General features: G+C 35.3%; 1 protein-coding gene and 1 long non-coding RNA gene across 2 annotated transcripts; one reads left to right on the forward strand and one right to left on the reverse strand.

Annotated features, from left to right (window-relative positions):
- Positions 1–323: 323 nt before the first annotated feature.
- LOC129281756 (matrix metalloproteinase-17-like) lies at positions 324–18,227 on the reverse strand. The gene is made up of 9 exons (XM_064113236.1): positions 18,036–18,227; positions 9,664–9,787; positions 8,672–8,919; positions 7,970–8,189; positions 6,903–7,061; positions 5,181–5,291; positions 4,287–4,426; positions 3,673–3,814; positions 324–2,792 (listed from the first exon to the last, which is right to left on the reverse strand). The coding sequence occupies exons 2-9, from the start codon at positions 9,746–9,748 to the stop codon at positions 2,416–2,418; spliced, it is 1,482 nt and encodes a 493-aa protein (XP_063969306.1). The 5' UTR covers positions 9,749–9,787; positions 18,036–18,227; the 3' UTR covers positions 324–2,415.
- LOC129280614 (uncharacterized) lies at positions 11,561–16,739 on the forward strand. The gene is made up of 3 exons (XR_010296490.1): positions 11,561–11,617; positions 14,010–14,411; positions 14,527–16,739. It is a non-coding gene; the product is annotated as an uncharacterized LOC129280614 (long non-coding RNA).
- Positions 18,228–19,588: the final 1,361 nt, after the last annotated feature.

Genomic DNA, 19,588 nt, shown 5'->3' on the forward strand with positions numbered 1-19,588 from the left:
AGAAATTTTGCCACGCACATTTACCATGTACGCCCCAGCATATCATTATAGAGGGGGACCGCCACTTTCACGCCAGTGTCTTCGGTCATAATAGCCTTTATCAAAATATAATAAACTTTAAACAAAAAAACTTAAATCATTTCATAATTGGAACCAAAAGTATGAGACTCGATGAATGAATATGGTTCATCAAATTATTTTATATATAAATATTTTACAGTCGCCATTTGTGCTTTTAAATTGTGTTTGATGTTCACATTTTGTATTGTTGCAATCAATTATGTGCGAAATACGAATAATGCAATGGGTAAAAGTAGAGAAATTGAGTTTTTAAAGTTCTATATTTTATTTCTTCCTCTTGAAACATAAAAATTTGTAGAATAAATCATACATAACAATTAATCAGTGAAAATATATATAGCAAACTATACATGGTTTTTGTTTTTCCATTCAATACTCAGAACATATATATTATTTGAACTTCATAAAGTTACTTTAAAGTTACTTTACATCAATCACTAAAATCAGCTCAAATCTAAATTTCAGATAAGATTTTCGTTGCTTTTTTTTTCTCGAAATTATCAGCTCTTAAGCAAATTTAAAGGTGAAGATATTTCATCTTATTACATCAACCCTACCTCCTAATATCCCCCTCACTGCTGCTACCACATCCCCTTTCAACTACACACATACAAAACACACCACATTCCAAAAAATTAACATTATACAATATAAGAAGAGCTTAATTCCAAAAGGGGCTCAATCCACTTTTGACCAAAACTGCACGTAAAGTTAAACATGTGTACATTTTACATGGGAATCAAATGCACCATATCGCATTGAAAATATTTTGTGGATGATTGGCAAAAAATATTTATAAATTTAGGTTTTATTCCAAAGGAGCTAAATTCAAAAAGAGTAGTTAAATCCACTATGGTCATTTAGGATTTGATTATTTTAAAACACATTATGTTATATGCTTTCAAAGAGTTTTATTTTCATAAATATCGGGCTAATGAATATTTTTTGATATAGCTCCTTTTAAAATAAAACGACGAAAATTCAACTCTTTAGACAAAATAAGAACATTTCCCATTTTCCCTTTTCAATTCACAGTGGACAAACATCAGAAAGGATGTAAAAGATCTAATGCAACATAATGTGTTTCATTTTTATTTCCATATCCATTATTAAACGTGTTTTGAATGTGCAAAGATGGACATCGGACTGAGGTTTTTTTATTCCAAAAAGAGATAAATTCATGGAAACGAAAATAATTTTAAAAAATCTTGAAAATCTCAGATGAAAGCACAGTAAAAATTAAATAGAGTGGATAAGGTAAAGTGGTAAATTAAAAACATTGATTTGCTGAAAAAATACTGTTATAATTATGTGGATTTAGCTCCTTTTGGAATAAATCTCTTCATATAAAGAGGCATAATCAAATTGATTTACCTATAAATTTACATTTTCATAGAGATAGTTCTAATTTCGGACCAGATTTCATAAATGAACACAAATTATCATGCAAAGTGAAATAAGGAAGACTTCATAATAGGTTAATGTGATAATTTATCTCTTTTGTAAGATTTCATTAAAAAAATACTTTTGTCATTCCTTTTGCAAAATGAGGATAGCAATGTATGGTTACTGCGATCATTATGGCCATTAACATTTGAGTCATTATTCTGAGCCCTACTTCATAAGCTATAAGACAGAAGTTGGCTGGTGATCAGGTTTTCACGGAAAAAATACTTTTTTTGTCAAGATCAAATAAATCGTATCGATAATCGTGTCTTGCACACAGATATTTCTCGTGAATTGAATTAAAAGTTGGATTGTTACATTAAAATCGAATTACCAAAATCAAATGATAATTCAGTTTATTCATTGTTTTCTTTCTGTCTTTTTCCACCCCTTTCTGAGGCAAAGTCCATCCCTCTTTTCTCAATTATGCCATATCTTGGACTTCATACTTTGCATGGAAGTAAGCTTAACTTAACTTACTTACCCCTCAGCAACTCTCAAGATGGCTAAGTTATATGTTATTTAAAGACTAAATGATCCAAAAAATTTAACTGAACTTTTAAGATACTTCTCCATTGTCTTAAAAATATATTCCCTTTTTATGAAATTATGAATTTACGATATGGGATACACTTTTTAACTTGTTTACTTTTTTTGTATTATAATGCTTTTAATGTGATCATGCCTCAGTATACTCACCGCAATTCGGCTATGCAACAATGATGGGTTTTTTTAATCAATAAACCAGTTATCTACATGTATCTATCTATCTTTGTGAATTTTGAAATACGTGGACAGATGAAAAAAATATCCTCTGGGTTAAATTCATAATCTTATGATTTCTCACTTTGTTTTTAAATTATATCCCTCTTCAGAAATTATTCCAAATTAATTGAGAACCCATAAGGTATTCAGGAACACGACAACCATGATTGCCACCACGGATGGTAACTCCACAGCTCTTATCCCAGCATTGAACCCGCTGTCGCTTATACCATCAGTCGGATCGCAATCGAACCAATAAACCGCGGTCTCTCTCGGATAAGGCGGCACACTAATCAAAACCTCGGATCTGAAAGGGTGAAGTCGGTAATACTGGGAACCGGAGAACATGTAGGTCTCGGCATCGCTCCAGTGCCATTGGAAAGAGGCGTCGATGGTGCTTGGGAGACCGCGCCACCATGCTGAGAATGTTCTTGGATAGGGGTATTCGCTATCGAGATCGACTCCACCGCCAGGGATAGAGACGCGGTAGTACTCGGTATCTGAAAGTGATAGAAAGGAGTAATTTAGGTACTTGTTCCGATTACCCGTAAATCATGTAAATTGCAAAAGAACCCATATCCCATGGAAAAGGGAAAGCAGCATTACTTTGGAGTTATTCATAACTTAAGTTTGAGCATGAAAAATTTATTATGTTGCTGTGGGCTAATACAAATTATTACCAAATTTACCCTGAGCCTTTCCTATATATAGACTATAAAATTGCATTATTGAACATGGGAGTTTAATTCTCTTCGACTTACAAAGGAAGATGAGAAAGGTTATAATTATTGATATATAGAAAGAAAATAAGAGAATAAAATAAAGACTTAGAAAAGACCGGGGGCATAATAGACAGAGGCAAAGACAAAAATAGGAAAGAAAAAAGTCAAAGTTTTGTTGTTTAGTGATAATAGTGCTTTGTACAGAGATTGCTAGAATTCAATAATAACATTGCAACGAGCATTATGATCGGATATAATACTTTCCTAACGAGATGATTAAAAAATTGCAGTTGCGCATTTTATCACAATTCATCGTTTAAAAAGTAGGATTCAGAAATTTTCATCAATATTCGGTGATTGATATCAATCATATATAATGTTTTCAAAACATTCGTTCCATAATAAAGTTATCGTTTCATCATTCTCCTATTTGTTCGAGATATTTTTTTTCATACCCTCGCATTGGGTATCCCAACCTGTAGTTTAGTATGTGCGGACTGAGGGAAAGCTATTTATTACACTATGTGCAACGATATTTATTGAATAATTTTACTGATGTATATTGTATGCGCAATATTATGTCAGCAACCCGAATGGCCCTTGTTATTTTGATTAAAACTAATAAATTGGAAATTGAAACAAACGTAAATTGTATTACCTTTCACAAAGTAGATTTTATTGTTGGCATGCCAGATGAATGCAGCGGACAAGTCACTCGGTATACCGGGAAACTCGGATTCAATACCTGTCGGATATCCGGAGTCAATGCTTTGGTTTGACATGCGCCAGACTTCACTTCCCTGCAAGGATAAATGATTGAGATGATTATAACACTTCATCCTAAAATAGAATGGAAAATGTCCATATTTCAAGTACTGGGCAAAATAATTAAATTCCACATAAAATATAATCTCACAGCTCGTTTGATAAAAAAAAATTACCTCGATCGTTTAAAATTGCCTAGAATTTGTAAATATTTAAACCACCATCTGGTTTGCCCCTACCTCCAATTTGTTTTTAATAGATAAAATCCAGAAATATCGTGAATCGCCACAAAGGACCTACATTGTCCACGTATTTCTCAGAAAGTGCAATGAATAAATGAGATCTATTTCATTTTTTATCTTTCAAAAATAAAATATTTCTTTTCATCGGTGCATTTACATCTCTTCCATAATGAACATGGCGAATTATTGATTTGATGCTTAACTGATATTTTTCCTCCAGATTTTGTGATAATTATTGCGGTAAAAAAACAATCTTTACTCGTACCTTAAAGACGTATGTTTTTCCAGTGGCCGGGTAGTAGAAAGAAGCATCCGGACCATCGGGTAGTCCGGGAAAGTCTTCTTGGATCCGTTTAGGATATCCGGCATCAATTATGTTACTGGACATTCTATAACAGTAAGTGGCTATAAATATATAAAGAGTATGCATGAATCGATGCAGAGACAAATATAACTTCGGTTTATACCATATGAATTTAGGGGAAGCAGCTGAAGTAATCATCGTATGTAAAGGAGGAAATCATTTCTGTGCACTTTGATGGTTCTAGATTGTTTTTGTCCGTACACTAACATGTTTCACCCACAAAGATAAGAATGGGGAACAATAATGTTCTAATGTTCACTGAAAGTAGACCGCAGTTTTTAATCGAGGATGGAATTGAGGAAAATGTACTTTAGAGTTTTTAATACTGGAATATGCTAAAAATTACACGAATATAATTCTTAATCCTGACCAACATCTATCTCTCTAAGGATTTGGCCAGCATTTAATCTGCCTTTTCGTTTACTAACTTATCTCACTCCACTCTCAATTCCTCTGATTTCAGATAGGAACAATCCAAATCTTATATATATATATATATATATATATATATAATATATATACATTTAATCTGAAATTTTTCCAAATATTTTTTTCAGTGTGTTCCTTTTTCATATTGACTTAACTACCGTCCACCTGGTGACACCTAGTACCTCGGCATATCCGAAAAATGTAGGCCTACCGTGCTGACTGGTAAGATTTATCTTGAAAGGGAGGGACAAGCGCAAATAGTTCGGAATCTTATTGTAAAATTATTCTCTTTTCACATTGAAAGAATGCAAAAGATGAAGAAGAAGAAGAAGAAAAGAAGAAGAAGAAGACATTAATCTATCTCACCGTTGCATAGATAATGTCTGCCATCCTGTGTACTCGTGGCCCATGTTATGGTTACAGGGAAACAATTGGCGCCTGATCCATCAGGCTGCTCAGGATCATTAGCGTTTACGCCTGCAGATGAATGGAAAAAAATCATTAAAAGGGAGAAATGGTGTGGAGCCATGATTGTGTCAAAGGTCAAAATAGTTTTTGTTTTGGCTATTGGACTTTGCACCCAGGATTTTATTTTTTCTGAAGTAGGGTCTTAATTATTTTTTAATGTCAAGAATTGTTTCCCAAAATGTCTGCCAAGAACATCATTTTGTGTAATTGAATATAATTTCTTGATATCAAGATTTCGATTACTTTGAATATCAATAAATGGCATAATTATGATTTAAATATATTTTTTTGCTACACGTATGTCGGTATACGCTGGTTAAAACATTAAGGTGTGGCAGCTTTTTTTTTAGCAAAGCAATAGCATCGTTAATAGAATCGTTAATAGATTTGTGTGCTTAGTAAAATAGGGGGCCGGATCGAGGATCATTCATATTAAATATGATACAATGTTGGCTCTTGGGAGGGCGGGGTGTGGGTGGGTTTAATGTTTCTTATTTGTTATAGGCCTATTCCTTAGTGACCTAATTCTACCGCTCTTCTTTACAGAGATGTTTTTAATTAAATGAAGATTTCTAAATAAGTTGTAAATTACTTGATTTGATTTCACGCAATCCATTTTGGATGAAAGCGTTACTAATAAAACATTTGGAAGAATAAAAATGTAGTTACATAGGCAGAGGCGGATCCAGGATTTTCCAGGGGAGGGGGGGCACATTTTTCCGATGAAAATTTTACGAGCAAATAAAAAAGGGTCCTCACTTTCAAATGGGTGGGGGCACACTTGGGTATAAACAGTATATTTACATTACAATTTTGATTATGGCTCAGAAGGGGGGGGGGGGCACGAGTTGGATGTGCCCCCCTCCTGTATCCGGAAGTGCACAAAGGGATGCGGGGATATATATATACACACCCAGAGTGCGTCCTACAAAAAAGGAAACCCGTGTTCAGAGATAAACCTCACAATTATAAAACATGTTTTACTATGAATTTGATACTTATGGTAAAGAGTGAAATCTCAACTTTAATTCAAGACCAACAGCTTAGAAAATTATTCACGCTAGAGGTTATCAAACAATAAATATTGAGGCCTTTCAGAAACGATTTGTGCAGAAACTCATGTAAGAATCTGAATCGACTCTCATTTCAGGGTCTTAATCAGGGATCAGTGAGAGAAACTTAACAAACGAATACAAAAGAAATGCTTATGAGTCAATCGTCGAAAAAGCACGGTTGTCGTATCTTGAACCATCTTGTCCAAATTTTCTGTGCAACCTGATTTGACATTAAAATTTCAAACTTGTCTTGCTCAATAATGTATGAAGTGTTCGTCGCATATTAGGTATCAAAATGTAGAGGAATAATTGCATTGCATGATGATGTAAATGAAATATCATCATTGATTTGCGTTTGAAAAAAAAATGTGGGAATCCCGGTTTCCTTTTTTCTGAGATGCCCTGTATATACGTCCCCCATGCAGCCTCTTTTTGTCTTTTTGTCACGCCTATAACTATAACAGGGCCTATAATAATCATGATTATGATGCTGCAAGTTCATATTCATATATATATATTAATGTATACAGTCGAGTGTGTAAAGCTTAATGAAATGAATGCGTACCATATATAGCTTGTATACCGGCGATGTCATCACGATCAAGAGCAAAAGTCGCATTGTAACCTAAATAGAAGGGAAACATCACAGCACCCCTAACGTCAGAATGGTCGAGACCCAAGCTGTGTCCGAACTCGTGTGTGGCAACCTGTAACAGGTTTGTTCCTGAAAAAAATGATCAAACTATTTCAAAAGAGGGGTGTATATGTTTATGCGGGTGCTATGGGGCGATCACACATCGGCCGGTTAAGATGGCGGTTCGTGGTGGATCGGCGATTCGCAGTGCTCCACCATCAAAGACCATGGTCATACCGTAATAAACCCTGGTCATCCGTCACTCATAAAACCCCGGAAATAGTGGGGAAATTGCGAAAATATTATCAAAATTAATTTTTCGTAGTGGTTTTAGAGGCTTGAAGTGACCGTGTTCAAACGCACTTCACCGTCTAAAGAAAAGCATCATCCGTGCTTTCATCGCAAGATCCGTAATAATGATGTAGGCCTAATGATCGACACCGTCATAATCCGCCAGTCAGATTTTTTGCTTACCGGATCTACAATGTAAACATAGTAACTACCCGAAAGTGTCGGACTTGACACGGAAGCATCGCGATCTCATGAAGGAGCTATACGATATAATACATACATGTGCATGTGTGTGTGTGAGGGTGCCCTTGTATGTGTGTGTGTATAAAAAAAAACAATGGAAAACTGAACTGTGTCCCCCACCTTTGAGGAGATATTGCAGCCCATGTCAGCACCCCCACTGAAAAAAAATCGTTCCTATATAGGGCCATGTGCCTGTAAGAAGGTCACATGGGTGACCGCCCATGTGATTTTCAAGTAATAAATAAACATTATGTTCAAATACAAGAGATCGATGAAAACGAACGAAAAAAAAGTAGACCTATAGCAAAGGAAAAGGCTGGGTCGTAAAACAATATTATTGAGACAATGTCTCTATATGAAAAACACGATGCTACTGGGGGGGTATAGTTAATATCATTATCGCTATTTCCATTTCCGAAACAACCTTTTCATCGATTGTCTCTTGAAATACAATAATGGTTTACCTGTACTTTGACCATCCGTAAATGTTTCACCGTCATCAAAGTGGGCGTCACCCGCTAGGCTAACTGGGGGAGATGTCGGATAGAATGCATGCGCAAGCGTACCGCCGGGCCCATCGAAAGGACCATTGTCACCGTGTGCGCCCTCTTCGAATGATACTTGGATCTCCGCGTCACTGCCGGTTCCCTCAGTAATATCCAAAGCAGAGGCATCTTCCCAAAACTGTATCAGAAATCGGTAAAAAATAAGATCATATTTTAACGTAGGTATACATTTGCATGATCTGATCACTAAATTTCATAGGAATGTTATTCTTTCGTTATCATAACGGTTCAATTCATTTTGTAAATCATTTTTTGTAAAAAAAAAAAAAAAGCAGTTCTAGTCATAAAAGCGCGGGAGGAATGTTCTCCGTGAGGGGTGCATGATTACGGGTTAAAAAAGAAAACAAAATAAAACAAATGAAGCACCTAATGTGGCAACTTATGGATGTGCCTCTAAACTATAGAATAAAGATTTTCACAATGTAAAGGTTTAATGACGATGATGATCGTGGTGATTGTTGATGATAGTTTTCATCACTGCTGCTACTACTATGATTTTATTATCATTTTCATTATCATAATTTTCATCATCGTCATAATCATCATCATCATCATGTTTATCATCATCCATGATCATATTCATCGTCATGAAAAGCATACCTGGAGTGCATTATTCATAATATTTGTTACGTGATTTCTTCTTAGGTCGTTCGTTCCGTCATTAAGGCGCCACTTGAGTTCGTTCTTTTCCCATTTGTTACCAGTGAGTACGTATCTTTTTCTACGCCTAGCCGCGAGGCTATCCAGCGAACCCGTGTTCGGATCGTTGTCCGGGTTATCCGGGTCGACATCGGATAGTCCGCATCGAGGGGTGTTCATCATGTTGTAGGTTGTATCATCCAAAATTCCTATTATTTTGTTTGAGGACGGATAAAAAATGCACCAAAATATGAAGTACATTGTAATTATAATCAGTGGCAATGGCAGGTCTGTGATCATACGATTGGATTGATGTGTTGAATCTTAATGGGCGCCGGACTTATATGTGGAGCTAAAAGTCGGGTTTAGTAATCGTTGCGTTTTGTATCCCCTTGGGCGGCACCATAACACATTTTATTTTAAAGGGGGGGGGGTAAGAGACATCCTGAACAGGTGGCGGTTTTTTTTCAGTTGAATGACATGGTTATCAATTCGATTATACATTTACACCGTCTATATTTAATTTAGATATTTGTTCTTTCTTCCTTCCCCATATAAAGCTATCATGAATAATAATGATGATATTACCATTGTTATTGTAATCATGATTTATGGTAATTATTCGAATTTGCATTTATCAAAATCAACATAAATCATAACATACATTTACTTTACAATTGAACATAACTGAGAAAATCTAAATTTACAGAATATCCTATTCCAAACAAAAATCCATTTACATATGGTAAAAAAAATATATGCAAATATCTGAGAAATATAATGATAGCAATAAAGAAGAAGATGATGATGATGATAATAATAATAATAATATGTTATTATTATTATTATATGTAATCAACAAAAGTACCATTATATAATTAAGACAAACGTGAAACTATATTTTTGGAAAGGGGGGGGGGGGGTAAATGAAATAATAATGATATGAAACCAACCTGTTACATTAATTTTTACAAACTTCTGGAAGCGTCTAAGCGATGCGCTTTGTACCTCTTGACTAGATGCCAATCCACCTACCATGTCTGAATCTTTAAGGTATCCAAAAGTGTTGAGGAATTTCTGGTTTCGTCGGATAAAAAAGAGATGTCAAAATGAAGAAAAAGTAGTTCTTACTTTGTTACTTTCTTACCCCTGTCAGATTTACGTGAATAAAAAAAATCGTTATGGTCGTCTTTAAGGTTGATGACCTGGTTTGGGGTCAGTGGCGTACCGTGGGTCACGGCATTGGGGGGGGGGCACCAGCAAAAATTTTGAGTCACTTAGTGAGCGCACGAAGCGCGCTCAGTTGCCAGGTATACTGACCTAATAGAGACACTGATTTTAAGGACAATGCCATTGAACGGATAAATGTATCTCACTGGCCAAATAATGCGAGCGCGAAGCGCGAGCTGAACATTTTTGATATTCAGACCTAATTTAAGGGACATTATAATCAAATTTTTGTAATCATAATACGTATATCTGTCTCGCTAAACAATGCGAGCGCGAAGCGCGAGCTGAAAATTTTGTATATATTGAACCCAAACAGGGACATTTTAAGGACTATATTTTAGGAATCCATTAAGAGTACACATATCTCACCATACTAATGCGAGTGCCAAGCGCTTGCTGAAGTTTGTTAGAATAACATCTAAACACATGCATGAAGCACTTTCTTGTAGTCATTGTAATGATTATCATACGCATCTCACTAATCAAATATTGCAAGCGCGAAGCGCGAGCTGAAAATTTAGATAATTCAGACCAGAAGTGGGGGCATTCTAAGGCTTGCTTGTAGGAATTCAGACCATACGTATTTCACTAACCAATTGATGCGAGCGTGAAGCGCGAGCCGAAAAATTTTGATATTCAGATGAGAAAAAGAGACATTTTAAGGACTGATTTTAGGAATTCATGGAGGGCAGACATATTTCACCAATCCACTAATGCGAACGTAATCACGGACAGGAAATGTTTTTTTATTAAGACCTTAACATGGGGCAATCACTTTAAGTAGTCATGAAAAAGAAGCATATGTCACTACATAAAACAATAACTCGAAGTGCGAGGAAATATATTTGGTGTATATAGTTGACTTGAAAACGGGAGGTTTTAGTACAACAGGATTATATATCTCGTTAAGCAGACAATGCGAGCACCAGGAACAATGAAGACATAGGCCCTGGGCAAATTATGTTTCATAAAGTTATGATGAAAAATGTCTGTTATGTAATGTAACATAACATAATTATAATATAATATAACATTATAATGAATGATAATGTCTTCTTTCCTACTACGTTTCTCTTCTTTTCTCCCTCTTTTTCTCCTTTTCCCCGTTTTTTTTTTTTTTTTGGTCAGCCGATTGGGGGGGCACGTGCCCCCCCATGCCCCCCCGTAGTTACGCCACTGTTTGGGGTCACACCTAACCTATATTCGCGGGTCATTTTCTGATCAGTACAATGACCCCATATCTGGACCCGTCAAGCGGGCCTCGCCCCGTCCCCCGCCCCTCACCTACCAACTCATCCACCCCCTTTTCCGTTGCATATCAATATTTTGATTAACGAAAATGGGTCTATATTTTTTGCTTGTCAGACAGTTTTATCGGAAAAATGTTCACCATAAATGACTTTTCTTTGCAAGTCATTTCTTAAAACAAATCTTTCCTGCTTATAGCCTACATCAAAGTGTGTTCTTAATTACAGCGCGTCCCAGAAAAAAATGTCCAGTCAGAGCGCCACGCGTATGCTAATGAGCACGATCGCTGAAATTTATTCAGAATCCCATCCGCCCGAAAATCATCTAGCGGGACTCTCGTAGATCGCGAGATATCACGAGAGTCATGCAGGTCTCGTTCTAATGACGTCATACTCTTCACCCTAAAAGCCAAGATGGAAGAATGCAACCGTAAGTAAATCTTGAAATCTTTAGCTTTATTTTGATATGAAATATGTGGTAATCCAGAAAAAAATTGAACCTGAAATAATGCTTTAGATCTAGGCAATATTTTAGCCGGATCGGAGATCGAATTTTTCATTAGAATGTTGTTTTTTACGTCCTGACCCTCCTCAGAATTTTTGGCTTTCGTGAAGCCTCCGATGTTGTAGAATATATTTCAGTGATGAACATGTGTAAATATCTCTGGGACGCAAAATCTCCTTCGTACTCGTATTTTACGATGAAACTACCTCAAATTTTCCATTTTGTCAACTGCACTGACGCTGATTCTTCTTTTGTACTTGTTTATTTTATTGAGTGATGACGTCAGCCATGGTCTCGCGCGGAGTAACCAACTGGTGGGTCAGTTCCATTAGTGTATTTTTGTGTCTTGTTTAAAAAGCTTGGTGCCCAATTCTCTCACATTGATTGTGCGAGGGCCAAATCATTGCCATGCGAACTTGAAATAAAGATTAGATCTAGTTTGAAATTATTTTGTAATTATTCCATGAGGTTGCAATCTAATTTTGTGCCTTATATTCTGATGCATTTCATCCAAATCAGACTATTATTTGAGACTGAGAGTGAGATGAGATAGAGCTCGAGAGCTGTGAGTGCCTGTGACACTAGTGTCAGTGACATGACACTGTCAACAGTTGTCTAAAAAAAAAGGGAATTGACAGATTGAGATTGACTGACTTCTTGACTAGCCATGAGGCTCCTTGAGAGTAAATATCATTCATTAACGTGTGCTTACCTTCCTTGGAGCCAGGGATTGCATCCCATACATTTGCGTGTACCGCGAAAAAAAAACCAGAAATTTTACGCTCTCGAGATTTCTACTTTCCATATAAGAGAGGTAGATCTAGTCCTAAATCATGTGAATGGGATATACAACTTCATCTCTGACATTTTTACATTTAAACAAGAATTCATTAAAAAGACAGAAAACTTTCAACGATGTTCATGTCACCATCATGTTTTTTTTTTTTTTTGCCAAGGCTACAAAACGCCTATTGAGGAAATGAAGTTGTATCCCATTTACATGATTTAGGTATAGATCTTTTAGAAGGAAAGTAGAAATCTTGGGGAGAGTATGCATTCTGGGTCAGGAGCCTCCTGGCTACAGGTATTCTCTCTAGTTGTCACTTGTCAGTACTAATAGATCTCTATTGTAATTGATTATTGAATTAAAGTTATTAAGTAAATTGAAAATGAATTATGGAAACCTCAATAATAAACCTTGGTTAACAAAGGTGTCATTATAGATTTTTTTTAGAATTCAATTTAATCGTAGAATCTAATGTTAGATCTAAGCTTGATCTACTTTCTTTGAAAATTTAAATTCAAGACTCGGGCAATATACTAATCAAGAAGTTAACGTCCATGGGAACTAATTCATTTACTCATATTTTGTGGACTTTGAATTTTGATGAGACAAAAATACATTTTAGCCCAAGATTTATTCAAGAAAGTTTGCATTTTTCAGGTGACAATCTGACATAGACTCAGATTTGAATTTTATTGCATTTTTAAAAACATGTATCATTACATGATTAATTGTGCAGATGGGTGAGGCCTGAGGGGCCCTGATATGGTGGGGGGGGGGGGGCTTTCATTATCATAACTGCACTTTTTGCTATAAATTTTATTACAAACAGCTAAAACTTACCATCCAATTATGATTTTTTGCATGATCCCAGGCTATGTTCTGCTCAGTCCTCCCCCTTCCCACTCCAAAAAAAAAAAGAAGAAACATTCTGCGGCCTTTGGGTATCCACACAGACAATGTCATTGTACAGATATTTTTAAGAAGTGCCATACTGATACAGCAACGCTTTGATAATTGAATTGTCACACTGCTGATTTTATTTTCTGGGGGAGCAGCAAAATTATTTTTTGATGGAGATGTGTCCCTCAAACCCTGAAATGGGAGTTCAAGAGGGAAACATACATGAACATGTATTTGTTTTTAATATAGTTAGGAAATATGAGCAATATTTTGATAAACTAAAGTATGAATCTATGCATTTTATTTATTGTAAATTACTGAGCCTGCAAATTCTTTTTGCTTTGGGCAAAAATATTACTTGGATGGGCGCTTCTATTGCTATTTCAATAGATTTGTTTGCTATTTTTTCCACCGTGTCCTTCTTCATTAAGTGCTGACAAATTTTTATATGTGAACATTGTAATTTTGCTCTGAGTAAATAAATGATAGGAAGTTAAATGTTATGTTATTACATATTGCAATTATTTTCTTTGTAATGACATTTAACTCTCTGTCCTTTTGTTTTATTGCTTTCCTAGTTTGGAATTTATTTTGTTGTAAAAGCAATCTTTTCTTTTTTTTTCTTTACAGATCACCTTCACATCTGTCTGGATGCCAAGTTCTTTTGATAGGAGACTCAATTGTGCGACACGCTGTTTTTAATGGACCCTTTTCTTCTGAAACTTTGTGCTTTCCAGGGGCTAATGTTACATCGTTAAGATCATCATTCGTCAAATCTTTCAGAATTACTTCGACTTTTCTACAAAGGCTGTTTTCATCCATATAGGAACAAACAATTTAGAACATAGTGTTTGGGAAAAGGATTCCAAAGCATTTCATAATTTGTATATTAGTGTTAGAGAGCAATTTCGGTGTGCAAAGATTATTAACTGTTTGGGATAAAGTACAGATTCCCATATACTATTATCCAGACATTGAATTATATGGCTTTGTTGTATCCAGGGATGATGGGGAAGTACATGTAGCATGCCAGTGGGACACAGATGAAAGTATTGAAAAGATTAAATCAAATGTTTTATATCTCACAAGGGGTTGTTCTTGTGCCAAGAGCAAATGTCATAACCGTTTATGTAAATGTAGAAAAGAGGGTAGATTTTGTGGGCCAGGTTGCCGCTGTAGACAGTGCCAAAATCTTACTGCTGTAGAGAAACTGGCAAGTGATAGCGACTCCAGTGAAGAAGATTCTGATATTGATCATTTTGATTATGATTCTGATTTTGATGAAGTTCCTTGTGATAAAACAAATATCGAAGGTACCATTGAAATCGACATTGATGGTGATTTATCTCTGTTTGAAGATTTGCAGGAAGACTGTTCAGATTATGAGTAGGCATTCTCTGTGTCATGTTCTTGTAGCCCTTTAAAATCATTCATCAGTCATTTAATCAGTCTATTATATGCCAGTATTCATTGGCTGCTGTGAGGGTGAAGTTTGTTACATTGAATCAATTCATGATAGCTATTACTTTTATATTATGTACATGTTTTTTTTAATGGTTATAATTTTTGTTTAAAGAACATTTATAAGAAGGCATGACAGGCAATGTGGAAATGTTGGTGAGCATTTACACATGTTTTTTATGCATGTGATACCTTTTTATTTGTATATCATTAAGTGTCTGCAACATTACACTATTTCCACATTATGCATAACAGAAGAAGTTGAACTATTTTTTTTTTCCACAAGTATGCACATTTTTCATATATTTAACGTACCTTGCCATGTTATGTTTATTCTTGCTTTTTACTGCAATACATATGAGTCAGTGTATGTATACGTTTCTTGCCAGTTCCATTGAGGTCTTGCAGGTCAATCATTTTGGTAGCTGAAATAATAGTTGTCGTAGTTGTATGAAACAAATGTGAAGTTTCTTACGACAATTGTGAGGCTTAAGCAGAATACATGATGGTTACATGTATTTTGTTAGATTGGCTAATTATTTCATTAGCAATATATAGAGGTGCAGTACATGTATTTCCTCTTGAACTTTGACGCAGCTTTTTTCAATATGTGTGTGATTTACAATATCCTATAAAACAGTTGTGTATATTATTATTATTATTTTGCCCTGTTGTTGCTTTGCTTTTGCTACTTATGATTATGATTATGTAAATGTGTAACTTTTTTTGCTTACATACATGTATTGAACCTTTTGTACAAGTTGTCATGATGGTGAGCATTGAACTACCCTTGTTCCTACTTTTACATGTACATTATATATATTTTCATGATCACCTCTTTATAAATTGTTTTTCCTTGTCATTTAGATAGTGCATTGTGGCAGTTTCTTGCAGGTCAATCATTTTGGCAACTCAGATAATAGTTTTTGTAGTTACATGTATATGAAACAAATGATAAGTTTCTTACAGCAATTGTGAGGCTTAAGCTAAATACATGATGGTTACATGTATTTTGTTAGATTGGCTAATTATTTCATTAGCAATATATAGAGGTGCAGTACATGTATTTCCTCTTGAACTTTGACGCAGCTTTTTCAATATGTTTGTGATTTACAATATCCTATAAAACAGTTGTGTATATTATTTTACCCTGCTGTTGCTGTTCCTACTTATGATTATGTAAATGTGTAAATTTTTTGTTTATGTAAATGTGTAAATTTTTTGTTTATATGTTGAAGCACTTGTACAAGTTGTCATGATGGTGAGCATTGAACTACCCTTGTTCCTACTTTTACATGTACATTATGTATATTTTCATGATCACCTTTTTATAAATTGTTTTTTCCTTGCCATTTAGAGAGTGCATAGTGGCAGTTTTAACATCTCATACACATGTTAACAATGGGGACATTATTACAGTTGGTGATACGTATATTGACCCCAGTAATTCCATATATTGTAATATGTATTACCTAGATATACATGTATGTAAACGTATGGCTGAATTATTTCTTTTATGAGGCAGTTTTGATGGCACTGACTTCTGTATACAAAGATTATTTCACTTGTTTCCTGTCATGACTACCAAAGTAATTTCACTGATGACGGGCTTTCCTAAACAATACATTCCTTGTTTATAAAATTGTTTTAACTCATATTTACCTCAACTACTGTCTGCTTGCCAAAGACATTCAGGGAGCATTAGATGTAAAACTGCCTTTATCTTTATTAACATGTTTGATTGTAAAACAAAAACAGTATTCACTTATACTCTCTTCATGTACTTGCCTTGAATGATATTAGGTGCCAAAGTTTTTTGCTTGTATTTATATGTTTTGTAAACATGAGTTTCAAGAGTTTGATGTTGGAAATAAACTCTTTTTTTCTTGTTAAAATTGATCAGATATTGAACATGCTTTCAATTTTTTTTCTTTAGGAATATCCATTTACTATGAGCTAGATTTTGAATTCATGCATTGTATTGCACTGAAGATCTGAATATGAGAATATAGAAGAATAAATGAAGAAAGAAATAGAAAAAAAATCAAGATTTAAAGAAAAAGAAGAGAATATGTGTATGAACTTAAGTTACAGTTACACAACTGTTTAAACACGTTTCTGTGCATGACAAAAAGAAAAGATATGTTCGATTAGAAAGTCGGCTGGATGTGTGAGGAAAATATTACATGTAATATCAAGAGAGAGAGAGACAGACAGAGCAACACTAATAGAGAGGGAGAGAGATGGGTGTTTCCCACGGAGAAAGGTGTTTGAAAATGAATAAAAAAACACAGTAGTGGGACAAGATTTGTGAATATGAGGAATTGAAAATTGAGGAGGAAGACGAGATCTGTTGAACAAATGATATCCAAGTATCCCACTGCACGATGGAATGTAATTGTTCAGAGAAAAGGGTGGATAATGAATCGTGATAAATAGAAATGTACATCGCACCCAGGTGTGGAACCAGGGGGGGGGGACACGTGCTCCCCCCCCCTTGAGAGTATTGAGAGCAACTTGTCTATTTTTTTAAATGTAAACATACCGTAAATACACAAGTGTCCCCCCCCCTTAGAGTGGCAGCAAATATTTTAAATGGGATTATGTGGTTCCTTTACAAGTGAGCCCCCCCCCCCTTTTTTTTTGGGGGGGGGGGGGTTGTTAATTTCAAATGTGGCAAAATGTCAGTCATTTTTGGAGGGAAAACTTTTGCTTGTCAATATTTCCTACGAAATATTTGCCCCCTCCCCTTTTGGAAAATCCTGGATCTGGCCCTGATCACACCCCCCCCCCAAATAAATAAATAAATAAACAGAAATACTAGTGAATAAAACAAAATCAACTAATGGGAGAAAGAAAATTGATAAAATGGATTGATAATGATTTAGAACAGTAAAACAAAACACATGAATTATGGAGGGTGTCTTTGCATTTTTGTATTTTTTATGCTTTTCTAAACTTCCAAGCATGTTGACATTTATTAATTGTTCTATCCATTCTTGTTTGTTTCTGAAAACGGGATGTGTGCATGTATGTAATTCTTTTCAACAAATCTTGGCAACAAAACCGGCCGGGGGGGGGGGGGCAGCATCAATAAGTTAACTAAGTACATACCGGTACATGTAATTCAGAAAACGCAGAATTGCATACATGGGACTGAGTTTATTGATAAAACACAAATACGACTCTACTCACTTAGAATGGCTATAATAATGAATGCAGAGATATAAGGAAATATCCCATAAAATTTCTTGCATTCTTGTCAGTCTTCTATATTGAAAAATCTATCAAAAACAATTTTACGTCTATAAACTTTGTATAAAAGAACAAATACTCTATGAAAGTAGACGACGTTGTTGTTCGGGGTTTCGCTTCGAAAGTCGATGTGTAGAAAGGTCATGACGTACCTGCGATCATGCATTGAATCCATGGAATGCGTTGACCAATCAGATTGCTCTATTTACGTAACTCGTTTGAAGCTCGTTTTGGACAGGCCCTCATAATGACTTGGCGGTATGTTTCCCTGGTTCCTGACTCTCCTCATTAATGAAAAACCATGAGTTATGTCTCATTTTAAAGAGTGATAATTCAGCTTTACAACTGTTATTAAATTTGAAGGACGCAAGAATTATGAAATGGTATTATACGTCGTTAAAGCTGAATGATTTGAATTTTTCCGGGGGCAAAGTTCTAGGGCAGTTTACCTTACTAAGTTAATGAAATATGTCGATAATTATGGTATATATCGAATCCTTGATTCTTCCCCTTTCTATCGATATAATGTTTATGGTTTAAAACAGTAAATTAACCCGGTAAAACGCAGAGAAACTAGACCCTTGCGTTCCTCATTACGTATTCATGAACCGAGCGGTCACGAATACGAGCTGAATAAATACGTGCGAATTAGCTCGCGCGGCGGAGTGACTGTGTCCCTCGAGCATAAGGCTGAATTAATTCCAAAATGTAGTGATAGTATTCTAAATTAAATGTACAGGTTTAGAAAGGTCATTTCATGTTCTAAATTCTATGAAAATTTCATTGGTCTCGCTTCAGCGGTTTTGAACGCATTCTCTGTTTTACGTAACAGTGATGCAGTCCATTCCAAGTTTGCAGCACTGATGTATATCTGCATTGTACTTAGTATGTTAACCCCCATTTTTACATCCAGGATCTGAGCAGGGACAGTTCCCTGATCTATCCAGGCTCATCAAATCATAAGTTGATAATGTTCTGAAGGGCAAGAAACATCCAGAATGAAGTTTGTTTGGGATTGACAGGGAAATCAGCGCAAAAACCTGAAAGAAAATTTGAATGATGGATGAGTACTAAACCTTTTTAAAAGCTGTACAATGAAGGCAAACCACAAGAGTATCGCAATTTGCGATAGCGAACATAACCAGTGGAAATTGATTTTTTTTAAAGAAATACATTTTCAGGGAATTAAGTGTAACTTGACCCCAGTAACTAAATAACAAAAAATAATAATGAAAACGATGCAATTGTTGGAATTAGGCATGAAACAGTCATGACCTGTTGTCTCCATCAGTGTGCATTTCTCATTATCAAATTTGAATTGGACTGCTTTTGCCCGTCTGAACCTATATACGGTTGAGATTTGATGAGCCTTGTTAGATCGTGGATACTTTGGGGGACGCGCTGAATTTTTTTCTGAAGTCTAACTCTCAAGAAATATTTAAAATTTTACGCTTTGATAAAGTCAAATAACTTCTAGTTGTGTTTTACTTGTC

Source organism: Lytechinus pictus, chromosome 18, assembly GCF_037042905.1.
Source record: "Lytechinus pictus isolate F3 Inbred chromosome 18, Lp3.0, whole genome shotgun sequence".
In the NCBI taxonomy this organism is placed as follows: Eukaryota; Metazoa; Echinodermata; class Echinoidea; order Temnopleuroida; family Toxopneustidae; genus Lytechinus; species Lytechinus pictus.